This window comes from Exophiala bonariae, assembly GCF_035927105.1.
Source record: "Exophiala bonariae strain CCFEE 5792 chromosome Unknown scaffold_11, whole genome shotgun sequence".
Classification (NCBI taxonomy): Eukaryota; Fungi; Ascomycota; class Eurotiomycetes; order Chaetothyriales; family Herpotrichiellaceae; genus Exophiala; species Exophiala bonariae.
In genome coordinates, this window is record NW_027042486.1 from 734,146 (window position 1) to 754,755 (window position 20,610).

The window sequence follows — 20,610 nt, forward strand, 5'->3', positions numbered from 1 at the left end:
TTTCGTACCTACCTAAGGCGTCAAGAAAATAGGCGACCCAAGAGCCCCGGGCCCCTAATGAGCCCTAGTTCATCCGGAATGCCATGCATTTCTGGCTTTGTTGACGATCTGGTCACATTGTGTCGCCATTGTTTTGCATTGCAGCCGCAGTGTGCAGAATCCGGACCCTCGCCCCTCCCCGTTCTCTTCCCCTGTTTCTTTTTTCTATCACTGACACGCAGACTCAATCTTGCAGCCGCTGACGATCCACAGCCCACAGGCGACCAGCTGCACCACTTCCCGCACCACCTGGTCCTGCAAGCCTGCAATGCAGTGCAGCACTTGCCACTCCCCGTACTCCGTTCTCTACTCCGTAATTTCGTCGTAGTCGTAGTCGTAGTCATTCCACTGCATGCACACCTCACCGTCCTTGGTTCCAGCCTCATCCTCACTGTGCCTTTCTCTCTTTCTTTCCTTTGTTCCTCAACCTCGAGATACCCCATATCCTTCCCTTCCCACTACTCGAAATTCCAACTACCGCTCTTACCTGGATCGCACGATCGCTATATTCTATAAAAAGGTTCTCAGATGGTCACTCCTTCCCGACACAAACAACACCAAACCATGCGATAAAACGTCATTCTTGATCACTACAGCGACCACCATGTCTCCCGACGACATTTCTGATCTATCTTCCCCTCTGAGCTCCCCTCCCAGTTCGCCTTTATCATCCCCTCCGAGTTCGCCAATTTTACCACCTGGATGGCAAACCTCCGTTCTTACGCCCCCACCTTCTCAACATGCTGGCGACGACATGCCTCCTCCACGCAAGCGCCGGAAGATCGGTCCCAAAATACGCACAACACAACATCTCGATCTCATCTCTGACTCCGCCCAATCCGAATACGATCGTGCTGAGGCATTGGATACACTACTCAAAGCACTGAGAACTCGTCGGAAAATTGTGGTCATCGCAGGGGCTGGGATTTCTGTTTCAGCTGGAATTCCCGACTTTCGATCTTCCGATGGCCTTTTCACAAGCTTGCGCGGCGAACACAAACTGAAAAGCTCGGGCAAAGAGCTCTTTGATGCATCGGTATACAAGGACGATCATTCCACTTCAAGCTTTCATGATATGGTCCGCAAGCTCTCCAAGCTCTCGGAAAACGCCAAACCCACTGCCTTCCATCGATTCCTCGCCCGTCTGTCGACCGAAGGCCGACTGTTGCGCTTGTACACTCAGAATGTTGACGGCCTAGAGAGCTCGTTGCCGCCTCTCGCCACTCAAGTACCCTTGAATCACAAAGCACCATGGCCACAAACCATTCAACTGCATGGAGGACTCGAGAAAATGATGTGTCAAAAGTGTCGACACATTTCCGACTTTCAAGCCCATATTTTTCAGGGTCCTACCCCTCCATTATGTCCTCAGTGTGTAGCTGCAGATACACTTCGAACCGCTCACGCCGGAAAGCGAAGCCATGGAGTCGGGCGATTACGACCGAGAATTGTTCTCTACAACGAGCATAATCCGGACGATGAAGCAATTGGGGCAGTCACCACAGCGGATTTTCGAACCAGGCCAGATGCGGTCGTGGTAGTTGGAACGAGCATGAAAATTCCTGCCGTTCGACGAATTGTCCATGAAATGTGTCAGATAGTTCGAGATCGGCGAGATGGAACTACAATCTGGATCAATCGCGACCCAGTGCCTCCAGGTAAAGACCTTGAGAATCTATGGGATCTGGTTGTGAAAGCCGACTGTGACGAGGTGGCTCATCAAGCTGGATTACGCGAATGGGATGACGAAAGACCCGACATCAAGGAGAGTTATACGGCGGAAGATCTTGAGAAGGTCAGGTCTTCTCAAGGAGATATCGAAATAGAAATTCCGCCATCACCCACAAAGATCGAGAGGCCTGTGAACCGATTACTACCTTCTCCTGTGATTCATACCATGACCCCTCCACGCAGTCAAAATGGAGATGTTCCTCGAACTCCTTCGAAGACGCCTCGTTCTGCAAGTGGTTCACCTCTGAAGATTAAATTGAATGTTACCTCGCGGAGTGTTAAGATCGACAAAGCGAGAAAACAACTCAAGAACGCTGCAAGCGCTGGAAAGAAGATTGCCGATGTTCTTGGAAAGGAGAACCAGAGCAAAGCTTCTCTAAAGTCTAAGACATCACTCAATCGGAGACCGAAAATCTCCAAGATTCGTGGACCAGGCGATTCTCAAAATCAAACACGTCTCACAAAAACGCACAAGGTTACAAAGTCCATCGTGACGGGCGTTGTAATTTCCAAGAAACAACCTCCTGTGCCACTATCGCCTCGCCGACATTCAAACGAGACCATTCATCCAACTGAAAAATCGGAGTATTCGAGTGTAGAGGTCAGTCCGGCACCAGAAACGCCTCCCCCTATGGAGACTTATGAGTGGCGTGGTTCAACAACCATCTCCCCAAGCGGAACAGTACCAAGGGATATGGTTAAGCTCTTGAATTGAGCATTCTTACCATGTACAACGCAGGAAACGTGCATATTGGTTTGCGATTCTACAAGGTCTATCGAATAGACACGGCTTATTGAGTGCTTACGATCATGGAAATATGATGACGTTCTTGTCGGTAGAGATGATTCTCCCATCACCTTGGACAGGAAGTCTCTAGGTTCAGAGGTACCTAGAGCACCATGCATAACTAAAGTACAGACATAACTAGCATTAGCTTCTCTAATACCTGTGCCAGCCTTAGCCTAAGAGGCAAGGACTGAATTACCCAGGTAGAGCCTGAATGACTATGAATCAACGAAGGCAATTGAATACCAACAACGGAATCAGTGGCGGATTCTATTAATCATGGGTAAATGTCACGTTCCATGTCTCAAACTCGTTTCCTGCTTGTTTCGTCCCCTGTCTATGATTCACTATTCCCAGAGACTTGTCCTGCTCAGGCCCACTGGGCATATTGGGGTAAATATATTCCTAGCCAATTGTTCAGTTCGAAAGGGCAACCACACGACATGGAAGATACGTAAGCACAGTGTCGGTCTGTGGAATCACATAACATGGTACATACAATAGCCTGATGTACAGTCGTATATATAACATCTTCGACTCGACCGCTTCCCATGATAATACTCAAGAAGCCCCTGGTTCCATGAATGAATGAATGTCTGGCCGCAGGCCTGAGGAGTAAATTTCAGTTTTTATTGTAGCGGGATGGTAAAGACAAGGCACGGCAAGGTCAGGTAAGGTAGACATTGGATTCTGACTTGATATGTACTGTACTGTACTCCTTGTTAGTCACCTAGGTAGCTATGTCCTTGACTAACGAATAACTACTACTGACTTAAAAACTGTCATGGACGCCAGCTATATGAATCCAAGGGAATTGTCTCGCGATGTTCTGTTTCACCCACTTTTCAGGTCTTTTTGTGGTTTACCGCTCACTGACTCTTCCAGAAAGAAACGTTCTACAAGCGAGGGGTTTTTTTTCCTGGTGTCGTTGTCGTACATTCGCGAGTGGCTGTCTGCCACCCGTTGAGTAGGAGGAGTACTCGGAAAGAGCAGTAATATAGAAATAAAGAGTACTCCGGCGCATCCTGGTTCTGTTGTTCGTGTATCTCGTGAATAAGCGAGGGTATGGACATAATAATCGTGCCGCGTGAACGTGAAAAGAAATGGATCATGTGTCGGAATGTCGGCTGCCATGCCTGCTAGGTCCAGGCGCTTCAGCAGATGAGAGGTGGGTAAGGAGGTAGCGAATTACGACTCGTCGCTCAAAGCGCCTGTCCGACACCATCATAATATCGCTGGCCTTCACCCCTCTCGACATCGCTCGCCCGTAGCCGCCCAGGGATACGCCTCGGTTGCTCACCACTGATGCGGGAGTACTCGCCACTCGCGCGGCGCCAACCACCGGGCATCCCACTGCTCAGACGCCATGTGCTGTCGTCGCTGTTGAGCGTCGAGGAGCGTGTCGCGTTCCCCTCACCTGATGTTGGGGCTGGAAGAGTCTGTGGGCCGAACGGCCCATTCTCAAAATCATATTCACCGCCGGACTTGCGGCGCGGGACGCCCATGTGCGGATACCCGTTGTCGCCGACGATGGCTTTGTCGGCGGCGCTGATGTCACTGTCCAGCGGTGGCATGTCGTGGGCGGAACGCTCGCGATATTTATATGGTTGTTCGCTGGGGAGCATGGCACTGTGAGTAGGGTAGTGATGTCCTCCTCCTGCGCCGCTGCCGACCCATGGATTGGACGAGTAGACATCGTCATACGCTGTCGAGTCCTGGGATGCACGTCCACGACTGCTACGGCGTGGACTGCGACTGGGCATATGTGGCGGAGAGTAAGATCGGTCGTGTCGGATCTCGCTGGACAGTGGGCTTGGGATTGCTGGCCGGTTGATGTAGCTGTATACCGCAGCGCTAGGGGCTGCTGTGCCAAGGGCGCTGTTGCGTCGGCTGCGTGTTGTGGGGACGGCTGGAACGTCGTACGGCGCTGGTGGGTTGTTGGACTGCAATGGAGCAGGAGCGGGAGCAGTCACTGGTTGAGATGTGAAGAGAGGCTCTTCCTGGTTGTGGATGGGTTGTGCCGGTAAGGCGTCACTGTAGGTGTAGCTGTTGTTGCTACTGCTGTCCGTCGAGGCACCAGGGGTGTAGTTGTCATTCAGCATTGGACCGGGTCGTCGACTAGGCGATTGACTATGGCTGTGATGGCCATGCGCATGGCCGATGTTTCGACGATTTCCACTACCACTGCTGCTACTTCGTGAACGGCGGTGATTGTCGTGATGATGAGCCAAGGCTGCACCACCTATGCCGCCTACAGCGAGGCCAGCAGCTGCTGTTGCCAGAGCTTGTCCATGGCCATGACTCTGGACTTGGGGTGTTGGTAACTCAGGTTCGTGCAGCAGATGGTTCTGAGGAGAGTATTCGTTATCGAAAGCGGCATTGGCCCTTGCAGCATCACGGCTAAAGCTTCGACGTGATTCTTGGCTGGTGCGGTTAGGTAATCCAGTCAAGGCGGTCGATTCAGTAGCTGGATCGATGGGCGAAACAGGAGAATACGGCCATGGCTCACTGTTATTGACAGTGTTGATCGGAACAGGTTTTCTGGAAATCTTTGCTGGAAGGGCTGGATCAAGACTACGAGGAGGTTCCGAGACTGCATATGAGGCAGGTTCCTCAGTCACCAGGGTTTTCTCATCGTCATGCTGTTTGCGATGATGGTGGTGTAGAAGCCCTGCACCAACTGCAGCGCCAGCCACACCCGCGGCTAGTGCACCTCCTCGTCCATGTGAGCTATCACGACTTCGAGAAGTACTTGGTCTGGCACCACCGCCGATTCCCTTCTCGAGGAATGGGTCGTCGCCGGGGACTGAGGCATCCGTCAAGCCTGCTCGAGAATTCGGAGCAGACCTCCTTGGAGGCGGTGGAACAGGTACAAACGGGTTCATGTGATCTGACTGATGTCCACGGAATGCAGGATGTTGCGACATCGGAGGGGCGAACCCGGCACCGCCATAAGCATGATGGCTCGAAGCATCAGTTAAGCCTGATGGCCTAGATACCCTCCAGCTATCGACCTCATCATCTCCAGGGGAGAGTGCTCGATGTCGGGGAGAGTGCGATCGCTGGCGTCGACGTTTGCAGCATATGAGGAGAGCCAGTATGAACAGTCCAAGGGCGAGCGCTCCTAAGACGGCGCCTAGAATGATTGGCAGCTTGTGATTTCCGCTACCGCTTGTATTATTGGCAGAAGGAAGTGCAGTGCCGGTCTCGAGAGTTGCTCCTATGATTGAGGATGTTCCCACAACACCAGATGTTCTCGAGGAACCAGATGATGCCGCTAGAGACGAGGATCGGTCTGACGATGATGCACTGCTTGAACGCGAGGCAGTAGATGATGTTGAAGCTGAGCTTGAAATAGATGCCCTTGAGGCAGACGCTGCGGAGGAACTGCGTCCTGCGCTTGAACTTGAGGTGTCTTCATCACTGGACGTTGCGGAAGCTCTCGTAACTGATGACAGCGTACTTGGTGAAGATGCAGAAACCGTTGCTGCAACTGAGGCTGCCGATGCGGCAGAGGCGATAATCGATGTCACTTGCGTGTAAACAGAGTATGCCTCAGATATAAGCTGGTCGAGAGGATCTGATTGCGCCGTCACTGAGCCCAAAATGGGCATCAAATACAAGAAAGCGTGCCACTTCATTGTCACCACTTTTGTTAGCAATGCAGTGTCCGAGTATTCTTCTAATGTGTAATATTTGCTATCGGCTCGGAGAACAACCTCATATGCGGGTGGTTCGACAGGACTGGTTATGATAGATGCAGGTCAAGCATCGTGCGAGACACGGATACTATTGCATACGGAAGATGAAACACATGGCTGACCTTCTGGTCTGGATCAGTAGGAGAGAAAACAAAATAGCAATTGCGAGGTTAAATCCTATAAAGACATAGCACCTTACCGTTGATCGATTCCTCGGATGATCACTCCAAAGAACCAAGCAAGTAGAGTGCGTGGCACACGCGCTGGCGTTGAGACTAAGGCAGCATAGCAAGGTACAAAACAAGGTGAAGAGCCTGTGAGGATAGGTCTTCAAGGTTCTGGAACCAGAGCTCCAGATGTGGCTTTACAAGCCAACCGGTTGCTGATTGATGGAAACTTGGATTGACGTTGTGCTAGCCACAAGCGTCAGTTGGATAGACGCAAAATCGGTAGATGATTGATGGGAATCAAGAGCGAGCGAACGACGATCTCATGCAGGGCAGTTGGCTTCTCAAAATATAAGTGGCTGTTATTGTGGCGGTGCGACTGTGGTTCTCCAACTGGGGTGGCGAATTCCAACGTGGTTCATGAAAAGTATTCGGCTTCTCGGCAAGAATCGACTTCTCTGGATAATGTGGGTAGTGCGCTTCATCGAGAGACGGATCAACAATGATGAGCTACTGTGATTTCGGAACCAACGTCCATTATGTGGAAATCATCCTGGATTGGGGGAACCAGTAGACATAGTACTCCCAGTGGCCGTTCCATCTGGTGTACTCCTGGGAACAAATGAGAAGCCATCGTGGCCATCCTCCAGCAATCACTGCGCGAGGATATAAATTTAGATCTCTTGGGATCGGCTTCTGGATGCCTGTTAACGGATTTTTCGCGTGCAAACTTCCCTTGTCGTGTCGTGTACATATGCTTCGGTTCCTTGCTGACTTTCAAGTCCAGCCAAGATCTAGACTGACTCGGGTCATGATTAGGCGAAACCAGATACCACGTCCATCTAGATCTTCTCTCCGTGCATCGGACAGAGTCGTCTAATAGCCAGTGGAAAGGGCGCTGTACAAGTAATGTCGGATGGGCCTTTGTGGAGGAGGCCAATCCGGCCCCTGTGTCCGTGGGCTTAGAGCCGAGCACTGGATGCAATGAGGTAATTATTCTGAGCGTACTCCATACACTCCGCAAGATATAGTGATAATTAGCGTGAAAGGAGAGAATGTTGGACAAAAACTCGTACGCCCCGAGATTGTGTTTGTACACTATCATGCCTGCCATACTTGGGTCAATCTAACAATGGAAAATTGGCGATCTAAATTCGAAGTCAGTTCATCATGATGAGTATTTTCTTGATGTATTGCAGGACTGCTGGTGAAACAGCAATTTGCATTGTAATGGAATGCACCAGGCAACGGAAGGAGTATCCAATTGCTCCGGTAAGTTGTTGAACGCCGCATGGATTGGATCATGTAACTTGCTTACCTCAGGCGTAAAGTGATGCAATCTCGATGAGGTGTAGATGGCTTCATTGCCTTCGAGTTGGGGACTCTCTAGTACAAGATGAGACCATTGAGGCCTGGGTCACTCCATGAGCTATATTTCGATGTCCTCAAGCATTGTGGACTTCCGGTCTAAGGTAGAATGTGCTTAGCTAGCATGTAACTGTCTCCATGAATCATACACAGTCATGGTTACCCAGGTAATGTTAGAAGGGCAGTCGCATGCACATGCCATCTAAAGACCCAAAGAAAGAGCATAGGTAGTTAATTGTATGCAATTTACATACAAGTCCCCATGCGACCATGAAAGAGTGATATCTCCGGATTGCGTTTCCGGTGGCCATACTGGCGCATTTCCGTAAACTGGAGAACGGCCGAATGCGCACCACAAAACTTCACCAGAGGATGGATGTGTGCGACGGGTATTGGGTAAGATCTCGCCCGAATTAGGCGGATGCGGAGGAGATCGATGATGCAAAGGTTATCCACTCATCACCTACTGTGGTCAACAAGGAAACTTACCAGACAAATAGACAAATCAATAACATGTACCTAGGTTAGGTTAGGTAGCAATAATCATGAATGTGAAGGTCACGTCAAAAGAGTCGCTAAGCAACCATGACTCCCGGCTTTTCGGATGGTCATGCCTTATCTCTTATCAGTGAGGCACTGAATCAGGTGACTGGACAAGTGAGTTGCTCTTTCCCTGTGGCAGCCCACCTAGAATCCCGGGATTTGCCTATTTATGCACTTGTGACCCACTGTGACCACTAGCAGCTCTCCCGCGCTCCACTAGCCTGTCTTGGCACATAGCGATTGGTTACACGACAAGCTAAAAGTGTCGTGCTTGGATCCACTAAAGTGGTCATGGAGCAAACCTGACAGTTTTTGTGTCTTGGGGAAGGACTTCCTGACTTCCTAGGGCCTGCCTGGTTCTGCCTGGTCTTGCTGATGGGTGGGCCACTGGGCCATGGAACCAGAGTCGTGGCCGCATTTTCGCCCTCAGGGTTTGGGCCTGGCACCCGCATTCGCATCCGCGGTCACGCCCAGTGTACCTCGTAGTCTGGCTCGCTGCTGCGTCGCCCTTTCCCCCTTTCCCCTTCTCTTTCCTTCCACCCTGCGACCTGATCTGTTTGCTTCTTGCCTCTTTGACTCTCACCATCCATCTTCCTATCTGCATCACAACTGCCCTCTGAACCTTACGCTTTCCACACTTGTATCACTTCACTGATTGTCGCCTTCTACCTTTGTCTCAACACCTGTTTCTTGTCGCCTATTATTTCTATCGTCTTTTTAATCTTCTCTTCCTTTTCCGACGTCTTCACTTCCTGCCTTCAACAACATCTCACCTTTATCGGCCGCTTGCCAACCGACTGGATCCGCGACTTCACGTCTTCTGCGTCATTCATTCCGCACCACTGCCTCGCCACTGCCTGTCGACCATACACACTCTGTCCTTCACTACTTCTGACTTCTAGGCGCTGCGCGCATTTATATACCACCCTAATCCTTGTAATTCATCGTCGCTGCGCCGAATAGAACCGTACCTTCCAACCTCAAATCTCAACTACCGTCGTTCACCTACCAGATTCGACGAACTGCAAACTCGGAGTTTACTCTCTTGCTTGTGAAACAACCAGTTCTTCGCAATCTTGGAAGGGGCCTCCCACGTCCTAGATCGCTATTTGAGTGTGAAATTCACTCAACGGAGTTAAGGATCCGGATCACCGAAACACATGGCTGCTGGTGGAAGTACTTTGAATTGGTGACTCAGTGAGTCAAATGATCGCGCGCAAGAGGCAGACTCATCGCTGCATCAACCAGAGGAGCAACCAAACATGTTGCGACTCTTATCGTGGACAGGTTGTGATAAGATCAATTCCCCAGAAATGAGGATGTTTGTTCCAACCAAAGACTCTCCAGGTTCACCTGGTCCTGTTTCCACCGTGTCATCGTCTTCACTCAAACGCAAGAATTCTATTGATCAACATTCTCAACCTGAAAAGAAGCGACCCAAGGTTTCGAACAGAGCACAGGTTTTACATGGTAATTCCACTTTCACACACAGTACTGGCCTTGCCACAGAATCAAAACAACCCAGTACTACGTTTGAACCACCCTCTTTCCTACCTTCACCCCCAGAAATGAAACAAGAAGTTCAGGAGATAGAGACCTTGCCTTCTGACTCAGCCACTTCGACCGAGCGACTTGAATCTATTCGGAGTGTGATACAGACGCAAATGAGTCTTGAAATCCTACTCAAGCACAAAGAACTCCGTCTGATTGATCAAGAAATTGCCAAGACTCAGATTGCTTTGGAGCAACTTCGTCGTTGTACCGAGATTCCTTATCCTACCACTCAACAACTATCAGTGGGTGTAAGCAATGGAGTCGGACCGTCTCTGAGAAGCGAATTCAAGACTCCCCTCCCACAATCTCCAGCTCCATGGGGTGTTGTAAGTGGCCCATATTCTCGGCATTATGCCAAATGGCTACTTCCAGATCATCGCTTTGATGGTGGCGAGCCTGAACCCATCCTTCACACGCCGGCTGGAAAATCACCCATGAAGAGTAGATCAATGAGAGGTAGCTTCAATGAAACGCCTCAATCGATCAACTCTGCTCGATCACAACGAAGTGGTAAGCTTAAGGCTCTTCCTGCAGGATATGGTCAACCCAAAGAAAAAGCTACTGGTCCTATGATTGTGAAGAGGAAATCGGATGGTGTCATGGTCAAGTTAGTGTGCCCTGATTGTGGTCGACACGACTTTGGCAGTGCTCAAGGTTTCATCAATCATTGCCGTATCGGCCATGGTAGGAGCTTTGCAAGCCACGATGCAGCAGCGGACGCTTGCGGCGAAGCAGTCGAATATGATGACTCCGGTGTCATGGTAGGCATCGAACCCGTCATCACTCCCACGGCTACGAACGTCCATCCGTTGATTAGATCAGCCAAATTACTCTCACCAGGACAGACACAACTGCAAAGTCTTCGATTATCTGAATCATCACTTCCCACACCGAAGAAAGCATCTCCAGACTTCAAGGCATCGAGCCTCACGCCACATCTTTCAGATTTGATCAAGAATAGGGGTCTCGGTCTTGATCTCCTAGATATAGTCTCTGATGCCAAGACCAAGTCACAAATCGTTGAGTCTGATTCTGAGGATGATGACATGCAAGTCGACACTCCCGTGCAAGATGCCGCACAAGGCCGACATCCACAGGTCGCTGGGTCTAAGCAACTCCGCAAGCCTGCCAAGTCACCCATGGCTTCACCCATCTTGAGCACAACCATGTTAAATCGTCCTGCAGCACGTCCTCGAGCAGGTGACTTCCAACATTACGACGGTGTGAACGAATCATTCACTCCACATCGACCCCGACACATGGCTCTTCCACTCAGTCACGATACGCCTACACAATTGCCACCCTCGGACCCTTCACCAATCAGCGAATCCAATCAAGCGCCAAGTCTCGTGGATGATGACGAGGAGTACGAAGCACATTCTCCAGCTAGTACCTCAAACTCCGATGACCACGATATCGGCGAGGTCGAGTTTGAGGTGCAAGGCGATGATGACGATGCTCGCAGTGTACTACCAGCGCCTGAGTTTCAAGCGAGTTGCGCACCAACCAGACCTACCCATGTCAGAAGACCCTCAGCAATTCGCCGACAAGGCGAAGAACGTGAAGAGAAGCACGTAACTTTTGTGAGTCCAAGTCCTGCAAGGGAATTGGGTATAGCTCGACAGATTGGGGAACGCAAGAAGAGGAAGGCTTAGACATGAACTGATGAGTTCATCACTGGCGTTGATAGACCATTGTTTTCTTACATTTCCAGGGATTGTGTTGGAGGTAATTGGCCATTCATGCTCCACTCGATGAGGTTTTGGGATGGAGTGTTTTCGTGCATCAGCGAGGAACTGGATACACGATGGGCTCAGGCTCAAGGGATTGGTGGACACTGTAAGGAGTTCAGGTGATGGTAATGGTGTTGTATATAATAACAGTGTCTGAATATGATGTCAGGCTACTGGACTTTTGTGGCCTATATCATGGCCAGATAACAATCAAGAAAGACTCAACTCAATGTCAAGGTCTGAGGATCTTGCAAATACACCTTCGCTTGCCACGTTGACAATATGGTATGACTAGTGTTCACTGGGATGAGGGCAGTGATCTGCAAGCCGAAATACAATTATGCTGGACAAGGCTGATGTAGTGCTCCGTACTTTGCCCAAGTTGTCTCAGATGCTTCTGGAAACGCCAAGGCTCATCATCAGAGTCGCCGATCTCACTTTTGGAACTGAATCATTACTTACCTAGGTACTGATCCGAGAAACGCCTGCTCCAATTCCACTTGATCGAGAAACTGCAGACCATCAGCCAGGCGATCTGGCATGCGCACCTCGAGTTGTCCACCGACCTCATCTCGCAGACTGCAGATATCTCTATCCTCTTTGGTCCGGCCTGGGTACCTGAGGGAACCGGCCTGCGCGCCTTGAGTCAAACCAAAAGAATCATGGCCCAGAAATGCGTCCACAAGGGATGTGGGAAGGTGTTTGAAGATCCTGAAGAAGAATGTATATACCACCCAGGACCGCCTGAGTTTCACGAAGGACAGAAAGGTGTGTACTGCATCAATTGAATTGCCCCTCCTTCGCCTGCGCTACGACATTTCCCACAGGCTCTCAACCTCTATCTGTGGCTTGCATATCGTCGAGAGCAGACCGCTGATCGTCAAACTTCCAGGCTGGAAATGCTGCAAGCCCCGAGTCCTCACCTTTGACGAATTCCTCGCCATCCCTCCGTGCACGACAGGAAAACACTCCACCGTCGACGACACACCCGCACCCGCACCAAAACCCGCGCCTGAAGACGTACCATCCTCATCCTCATCGGCCGTCCCAGTCTTCGCACCCTTACCAATGACCACCAACACCCTCTCCGCGCCGCAACAACCCACCCCATCCAGCACACCGAAGCCAGAACCACCACCCGACGAGTCCGACGACCCAGACGCCTCGATCCCGCCAAGCGCAAGCTGCAAGCGACGCGGGTGCGGGAAGTCACAGGACAGCAGCGTGGCGCGGGACGACGAGGAATGCACATACCACCCCGGCGTACCGATCTTCCACGAAGGCAGTAAAGGCTGGACATGCTGCAAGCGGCGGGTGCTGGAGTTCGATGAGTTCCTGAAGATCGAGGGCTGTCGGACGCGCAGTAGGCATTGTTATGTGGGCAAGAAGAAGAAGATCAGAGATGCTGATGACGGTCATGGTGGGCCTGCAGAGGCAGAGGAGGAGGAGAAGCTACCGACCGTGCGGAACGACTTCTACCAGACCCCGTCCAGTGTCATTGTCAGTTTCTACCTGAAGAAGATTGACAAGGCGCGGGCGAAGGTTGAGTTTGCCGAGAGCGGAGAGACGGTCACGCTGGATTTGCCGACGAGTGATGGGAAGAGGTTCGCGAGTGTGTTGCCGCTGTTTGCGCCCGTGGATCCCGAGAAGAGTTCGTTCAAGATCATGGGCACGAAGCTTGAGATGGTGCTGGTCAAGAAAGACGTCGCGAGTTGGTCGTCTTTACGCAATGATGAGCAACCTACGGGTGGAAGGATTCAGCTGGGGCAGGCAGGGCGTGCTGTCTAGGTATTTCACTTGGGAGGGTAAATGTGGTCTTCATTGCATGATATGCCAGAGGGAAAGATATGAAGGAATCCAAATCCCTGCGAGAGCACTTGATTAAGACTGCGTAGGCAAGTTCCAAACATCGCATCGTGCATGGTCACGGCGGGGGCATGATCACGAACAATGAGAACCATCAAAAGTGTGGAATGCATGGGTAATCACGCAAGACGGAGATAGACTTATTGCACTGAAAAAGAAATTCAATTCTTGTCACAGGCTTGGAATTCAAGAGGAAAAAACAAACTCTTGAATCTGGAGAAATCTCAAACTTCCACCATTGAACCAGTCACCACTCTCACCTCTCCAGCACCTTTAAGCACTCAAAGTCTCACATTCAGCAGCGCTCATGATTTCATCATTCATTGATAACAAGTATGTTTTGATTGTAACAGGGGGTATGTAGCATCTCCTCCACAGTCACGGCGCACCGCACGAGCGCAACAATCGCGACCATAGTATGTTGGGAAAAAAGGAACGGTGCCTGGCAAGTCTGCTCTGCGAAGCCGGGAACGGAAGGAAATCCACATGGAGAAGAATAGCCCTCAGCAAGCCACCGTAGTGGAGCTTCGGTAAAAGTGTTTACATAGATTTGTAACACCTCTACTGATGATGAGGGAAAAGAAAAAAAGAAAGAGAAGCAGAAGAGAGAACAGGCGCTGGTGGTAGAATTTGTACTCGAGGATATTCTGCGGACGCTAGCCTGTTTGCGGTGGTAGTAGTTTTCTTGGCGGAGAATTGTGTCACGTGTAGTTGCCAAGAGTCGGATGGGGCAAGGCTGGCGAGGCTGAATGCAATTTGGACTTCACAGTTTCCCATCATCCTTGAAATGAACAGACATGGATTTCATTATACTGAGCTCTTGAGGATGAGCCTGCAAAGGGACCACGTGATAGTTATTCGGAATCTTAGTCCATTACGTAGCTCAAGTCCATCTATTCGCGTGTGGAATTTTACAGTATGGCAGGACTTGTTCGGGCAGACGGTACTAAAGGAGGACATCGGAGACTAGGGTCTACCTCCTGCGCTCTCACCAGGAGCTGCCGAGCTATGTCAGATTTCCAAGTAATGGATAATCCTGAGAATGTCACATATCCCACAGAAGATCCGTTTAGCTCTTTTGTGGTTATAATGATGGGTTACAAGGAGCGGGCAGCGAGACAATTTGTACTGTAAGATGTAGACGCGGTGGAGCAGAGACCAGATATGTGTTGACGTTTCAGTGGAATGGGACGTACTAGGCTGCAAATCCTAGGTTAGCGGGTACATCGTATGCGGATATGAGAAATCAACTGAACATTGAGAGGAAGGGAACATTTACTGAGGAAAGAAGAAGGAAATGTAGAGAGCAATTCAAGCTATTTTCTTTGATCTCGTCTAATTCCATCGAGAAGGGTGGGCTGCTTACGTATTAGTTGAGTACGAAGCCTACCCTGAGGACTACCTCCTCAAGTCGAAGATATTAGAAGCCAGCTCATATTCAATATCCATAACGGATCTCAACCGAGTGCAGTGACCGCATGAGCAGTGACTGCCATGCCCATGATTCACCCCATTAGATTCTCCTCGCCCAGAATCATCACGCGATCACCCGTGCTGCAACATGAAATGCGTTCTTTTGCTGTAGAATCTCATTGCTAGAAGAACAAGGTCGATCTGATCTTCAAAGGTGTTTTTCAGGCGTTGTCACCATTAGGAGTGGTAATACTGCCGTCCTTGGTATCTTCGGTATCGGTGTCTTCAGCTTTCTCTTCCTTGACAACTGCAGGGGTGGAGGGAGCATCTTTCTTGGTAGGTTTGGGTGTTGTGGTTGCAGCGACTTTGGACTTCTTGGACGGAGTGGAGTCATCATTTGTCTTTGTTGCTCGCTTTCGGCCCTTGGGCGTGGTGGTCTTGGGGGTTCCCGTAGCAGACGCATCACCATCGTTAGTGATTGTTGAACCTGCCACCTTCTTGATGTTGCCAATGCGATGTGTGACGGCTTTGGCAGTGCAATCTGTTTAGCAGTAAAAGGTCAATATACAAAAGCTTGCGGAGAGGAGGAGTGAGTCAGAACAGCTCACCATTACCCATCATAGCGGCAACTGCAGCATAGTTGACTTTCACATCGGAGGTCGCCAGGACAGCAGCAAAGAGCTTGATCACGAGGTTTTAGAACCGATTCATTTGCAAAGATAGCTGGGGCTGCAGTGGAAACTCGCAGAGAGAGTAAAAAGAGGGCGAAGAAAGCTTACCCTCGCATCGGCATCGGAGTTCCAAACCATAGGCATTTTGGCGGAAGTAGTTGGGATCAAGGACAAGCTATGGACAGAAAGGAAGAGATCGACGAGGGCAGTTGAGTTTTTCTCAAGGAGTAGTCAGTACGAGGAAGCGAAGAGGAGCGAGAGAACAGAAGAAGATATACAATACGATAAGAAGAAGTATCCTTAACCCTAAAGAATCAATAGAAAATTCGGACAATGTTTGAGGATGAGGGAAAGAGAGAAAAAAAGAAGGGCAATGTTGGGAGGTGAAGGAGGAATATATGTAGCCCTAGGTTCTAGACCGTATTGAGTGATTTCCCGAATCAGAGAGAATGAAGTGAAGAATATGTAGACTAGTGCTAAAAGAAAAGTAAATCTTCATAGTAGTTACTAGAAGTCCTCGCTGAGGCCACGCGATGACATGGCGGGCGCCTTCGTCTCAACCGGGTTTCGTCAACGAGCGTGCTGGGCGAGGGATTCTGTGAGCGTTAACTTGAAGTAGTAGGTGAGAAGAGTGTAGAGAATAGAGAGAGATTGAGCGGATAGGTCTTAACAAGAACGGAACTTGTGAAAAACAAACGTATTAGATGATCGTTAGAATATACATTATAACGTCGCCTACCATGTTTTCCATGTACAGCCAATATGCTACAGCCATTCCCTGTCGCCTCAAATCCAGAAGGTTGTTAGCTACATCGCTCTTGCTTTGTTGAACTTGTCTGGATTTCTAGATATACTCTTTCTCACTTGTGAGACATTTGATTTCTTTCAACCCGAATTTCTATCCTCAGTAGCGTCTGCCTGGGTGGTAGCACTCCTTTGTACTTAGGGTATGTCGCATTCAACATGACCGGGCTGCTGTCCTGAGAATCTCGATCTGGCTGTCTCCATACTGGCTGGATGTATTTTATATCTGGGCTGTCCATGGTTTTTCGAATGCCAACAGTACCAAAAGTGCATTTGCGTTGCTAGATCCTTCGTCAGTCTCTCAACGGCCATTGTTGTACTGCTTTCCAAGTCGAAGATGGATTGCTAATTCATGTCATGGGTCCAGTTCGCACAATGTCTTGAACATGTGACCCTGCATTTGAGAGTGACAAGGCCTGCAAGATGTGGCCCTCAATGCACATGTCTCGGAACTTTGTCCTGAACATGCCTGGAAATTCCGTTTTGTTGTGTAGAGAAGGGGTACATCGAAGCATATGCTTGCCAGGTAGTTTGTGAGGGCAAACACGAATCTCTGCTCCCTATTCTAAGCTTGCCAAATCCAACGGAACACTGCTACCTCTTCCTGCACGGTACCTTTTCGAGACACCAGTGAATTGACGGGGAGGTGGTAATTGGCTTTCGTCTTGGAATTTCCATCTATTGTCCTCGATTCTGAATGTGCCAGATCGACCTGGAGAACCCAGACCACCCCCATTGGAAAGAGTGTAAGAACTAGCATCCAAAGTAGACCTGGAAGGTAATTGGGTCATCCGCCTTGATCCTGGTGGAGAGACGGGTGATGAGGGCGACGGGGGAGCTTCGGTTGCCGAATAAGAAGACTGTCTCCCGAAAGCGGTTGTAGCCGCCTTCATTGCCAGTGATGCGCCCGCGCCATTTGTTGACGGATGTGACGTTGGAGGGGGTGGTGGTCCTGGGGGTGGTGGAGGCGGCGGGGGAGGTGCTGCCGCTCTAGGTGCTGCCGAAGGTGGCATCGGAGGCGGCGGAGGAGGTGCTGAAAAGGGTGCTGGACTTGAACTGGATGGTGGAGGAGGGGGAGGTGGCGGAGGAGGGCCAGGAGCTGGTGGCGCGAAACTGGGTACTGGAGGGGTGGGAGCTGAGCTGAAGGGTGGCGGAGGTGGTGGAGGTGGAGGTGCTGAAGGAGCAAATCCTGAAGAAGAAGTTGAAGAAGCCGGAGGCGGAGGCGGCGGAGGTGCTGGGGGAGGCGCAAAACTGCTGACCTTCCTTGCTGTAGGTGGAGGAGGTGGTGGTTTTCCTGCTGCCAAGTTGGCAATAGATGAAGGTTTGGCCAGTGGTTTCGGAGGAACCTTCTTGAGGCTGGCGAGCGGACTAGGTACTGCTGGCGCCGAGTCTATGGATCCTGGGAGAGGTGGTCTGAAACTTGGGATAGAGGGAGCAGGCATAGAAGGCGGACGAGGTGCTGCACTGACTGGGAGTCGAGGGGTTGGTCTGCTGGTTTCCGAGTCAGAATGTGGTCCATCTGCACCATCTGCCCCTGTATTGATTCCACCCCGAGTCTTTTTCAGCTTTGGCATGCCGCCGGCGAAGAGGCCACCCAGTTGAGGCGGAGCAGCCATGGAGGTGTCCTGCCCACTATCACTATTGCTGCGTGCTCGGTTTGCACTGGGAGGTGGTGGTGCAAGTCCACTGGGCGCCCTCATTCCGGGCACTGGAGGTGCTCCTGGCACAGGACCTCCGCCACCACCTCCACCGCCCTTGTTCTCTATCACAGGTGCGGATCGATCATTGGTGACAGCCTTCTTGAGTCTTGTTCCTTTGGTGATATCTCCCAATAGAGCATCCTGCAAACCAGTCAATACATGTCTTGTAACCTAGTACTCCGCAATACTTCTGTGTCTGGCTCAACAGAGAAGAACTAGGATCGACATACCCGTCCTTTCATTGCTGCTTTGGGTGGCCCTGCAGATTTAGAATTCCCAGGGAGTGGTGGAGGGGGAGGAGGACCACCAAAGCCTGCCCCAGGTGGAGGGGGAGGCGGCGGCGGCGGAGGTGGTGGAGGACCAGGCATTTTGACTATGCGCGGGTGGTAGGCTTTGTCTGAATAGCCGTACTTCTATCTGGGATGCGCAGACAGTCTTTCGAACAGACGAATTCAATGGGGATCAGACACACACGAGGGTGGGTTCTGGGAGGAGAGCTGGAGAGTCAAGAGTCCGAGTGCGTGACTCAAAGAGGAGGTCGAAGATTCACCAAAAGACAAGAAACGAATGGGCACAACCAGATATGGCATTTGTGGGATTATTCGTGTATCAACATCGCCAACTGCGCTGAAGGGCTGGAATTGAGGAACGAGGGTTATGGTTGTGGTCGGCAGTAAGCGAATTACCTGTCAGAGACGTCGCCGCGTAGCAGCAGTGGAGGTGGAACTGGTACGGAGCAGTAGTGACTGTCACCCAAAAGTGCAGCCTAAGCCTGCAGTCGTCATCTAAACCCAAATTGCTCCCGAAGTCCCTGGAATCTCGCCTCGCCTGGGCGGTTGGGCCGTATGACGGTTAGCCCTTATAGGCTTGGAAAAGCGACCGGTGGACCCCGAGGCAATCACTTTTAGGCATCATAGGGGCTCAACAAGCAGATCCTGGGCATTTCTGGGGCTGGTGCATAGGATAAAGTCGCCTCTGCAAGATGGTTCTTTTTTTGAGGCTGAGTGACGGCCACATTCCAAACATTCCGGAAGTCTGTCGTCTACAAATTGTTCTAGGCAGCACAATTTCGGTGATCTTGCATTTTGATAAAAGTGATATTCTATTCCATTCATTTGCTTACACACCCTCCGCTTCGTTCTTGCAGAATTCCGGAGCCTGCCTCCCGAAGCCAAGGTTATGCCAGCAAAACGCACAAAAACTATGGATTAAACTCCCCCAAAGTGACCTTGGTAACAGACCAGACATAGGCAGATCATTCATATGCGTGATGGAAGAGCGTTTCACCGTGAACAAGCTGGTTGCTGTGGACTGGGGCTCGGTACTCACGGCTTTGGCCCTTTCAGCAATTCTTGTATCAAAAAGACTTCCTGGTTTGGACGGAGAGTAAATGTGAACAGGCAAATTCGTGGTCCGAAGAACTCGACTATGCAAACAATTTTGATTGATTTGCTATCCAGATGTATCGTCCATTTAGTTGTGTCCAGCCTTGCGGAGTGAGTTAGACAACCATTCGAGTCCTTCGTAGAGACCATCACCAGATGTGGCGCAAGTCGATTGGATGTACTATTTCAGAAGTGGTTAGCATTGGGTTCGATTGAATGAAAGATCGAGGCTGTCTTACCCAGGCACGTTGTCGGAGACTGTGAAGACCAAGTTTGTCGGTGATTTCGGCGGCATTCATGGCATTCTATCGTCCTTGTCAGTATTCATGTTTAGGCCAGATCGTTCATTTTCGCATACTGGAAGATCCTGTTTGTTGGCAAAGACCAGGAGAAGAGCATCACGGAGCTCGTCTTCGTTCAACATGCGCTGAAGTTCCTCACGTGCCTCGACCACACGATCTCGATCGTTGGAGTCGACTACGAAGATGATACCCTGGGTATTTTGGAAGTAATGCCTCCAGAGAGGTCGGATCTTGTCCTGACCACCGACGTCCCACACGGTGAACTGGATGTTCTTGTACTCGACGGTTTCGACGTTGAAGCCTGAGGAATAGTTTAGTATCACGTAGGAAAGTTGAAGATAGATTGGTCGTACCGATCGTGGGAATGGTGGTTCTGTTCCACAGTTAGCGCCTTATCAAGAGGACATCCGGAGGCCGTAAACATACACAATTTCACCAAGTTTGAGCTTGTACAGGATGGTGGTCTTTCCGGCAGCATCGAGACCAACCATCAAGATTCTCATCTCTTTCTTTCCCCAAAGCCGGTCAAACAGTTTTGAGAAAGTAAGACCCATGATTGCGGCTCAAGTGGTGAGGGTGTGGAAGGGAGGTTGCGGTAAGGCGGTCTAGGGAGTAACGAGGTCAGTTGGAGGATCGGAAGCGCGTAGAGGAATCGAGATGGATCGACCGATGCAAGAAGATAGTGGTGGCCACAAGACCCGAGATGGTGCTGTATTGTATGTAGATATAGAGCAGGATCTAGGCTGTCTCCCTTGAGCAGGTCAGGGCACATGTGTGGCCACTTTGTCCTTCGGCATCGGAGAGAGCCATCTGCGCAGGCAGATGAATTAATGGCTTACCGGGTGA

The 20,610-nt window shown here is 50.6% G+C and overlaps 7 protein-coding genes across 7 annotated transcripts; 3 read left to right on the forward strand and 4 right to left on the reverse strand.

Annotated features, from left to right (window-relative positions):
- Window positions 1-643: 643 nt before the first annotated feature.
- On the forward strand, window positions 644-2,485 carry LTR84_001923 (uncharacterized protein; the record flags this gene model as incomplete). The annotated part of the gene is made up of 1 exon (XM_064845541.1): window positions 644-2,485. One exon carries the CDS (start codon window positions 644-646, stop codon window positions 2,483-2,485), a length of 1,842 nt encoding a protein of 613 aa, XP_064707086.1.
- A 1,274-nt stretch (window positions 2,486-3,759) lies between these two features.
- Window positions 3,760-6,198, reverse strand: LTR84_001924 (uncharacterized protein; the record flags this gene model as incomplete). The annotated part of the gene is made up of 1 exon (XM_064845542.1): window positions 3,760-6,198. One exon carries the CDS (start codon window positions 6,196-6,198, stop codon window positions 3,760-3,762), a length of 2,439 nt encoding a protein of 812 aa, XP_064707087.1.
- A 3,451-nt stretch (window positions 6,199-9,649) lies between these two features.
- Window positions 9,650-11,545, forward strand: LTR84_001925 (uncharacterized protein; the record flags this gene model as incomplete). Its single annotated transcript, XM_064845543.1, has 1 exon — window positions 9,650-11,545. One exon carries the CDS (start codon window positions 9,650-9,652, stop codon window positions 11,543-11,545), a length of 1,896 nt encoding a protein of 631 aa, XP_064707088.1.
- Window positions 11,546-12,285: 740 nt separating this feature from the next.
- LTR84_001926 (uncharacterized protein) lies at window positions 12,286-13,411 on the forward strand (the record flags this gene model as incomplete). The annotated part of the gene is made up of 2 exons (XM_064845544.1): window positions 12,286-12,391; window positions 12,516-13,411. The coding sequence occupies 2 exons, from the start codon at window positions 12,286-12,288 to the stop codon at window positions 13,409-13,411; spliced, it is 1,002 nt and encodes a 333-aa protein (XP_064707089.1).
- Window positions 13,412-15,123: 1,712 nt separating this feature from the next.
- LTR84_001927 (uncharacterized protein) lies at window positions 15,124-15,717 on the reverse strand (the record flags this gene model as incomplete). The annotated part of the gene is made up of 3 exons (XM_064845545.1): window positions 15,124-15,443; window positions 15,511-15,583; window positions 15,682-15,717. 3 exons carry the CDS (start codon window positions 15,715-15,717, stop codon window positions 15,124-15,126), a joined length of 429 nt encoding a protein of 142 aa, XP_064707090.1.
- Window positions 15,718-16,937: 1,220 nt separating this feature from the next.
- On the reverse strand, window positions 16,938-18,445 carry LTR84_001928 (uncharacterized protein; the record flags this gene model as incomplete). Its single annotated transcript, XM_064845546.1, has 2 exons — window positions 16,938-18,218; window positions 18,308-18,445. The coding sequence occupies 2 exons, from the start codon at window positions 18,443-18,445 to the stop codon at window positions 16,938-16,940; spliced, it is 1,419 nt and encodes a 472-aa protein (XP_064707091.1).
- Window positions 18,446-19,550: 1,105 nt separating this feature from the next.
- LTR84_001929 (uncharacterized protein) lies at window positions 19,551-20,318 on the reverse strand (the record flags this gene model as incomplete). Its single annotated transcript, XM_064845547.1, has 5 exons — window positions 19,551-19,643; window positions 19,702-19,767; window positions 19,821-20,065; window positions 20,118-20,137; window positions 20,191-20,318. The coding sequence occupies 5 exons, from the start codon at window positions 20,316-20,318 to the stop codon at window positions 19,551-19,553; spliced, it is 552 nt and encodes a 183-aa protein (XP_064707092.1).
- Between the last annotated feature and the right edge of the window lie 292 nt (window positions 20,319-20,610).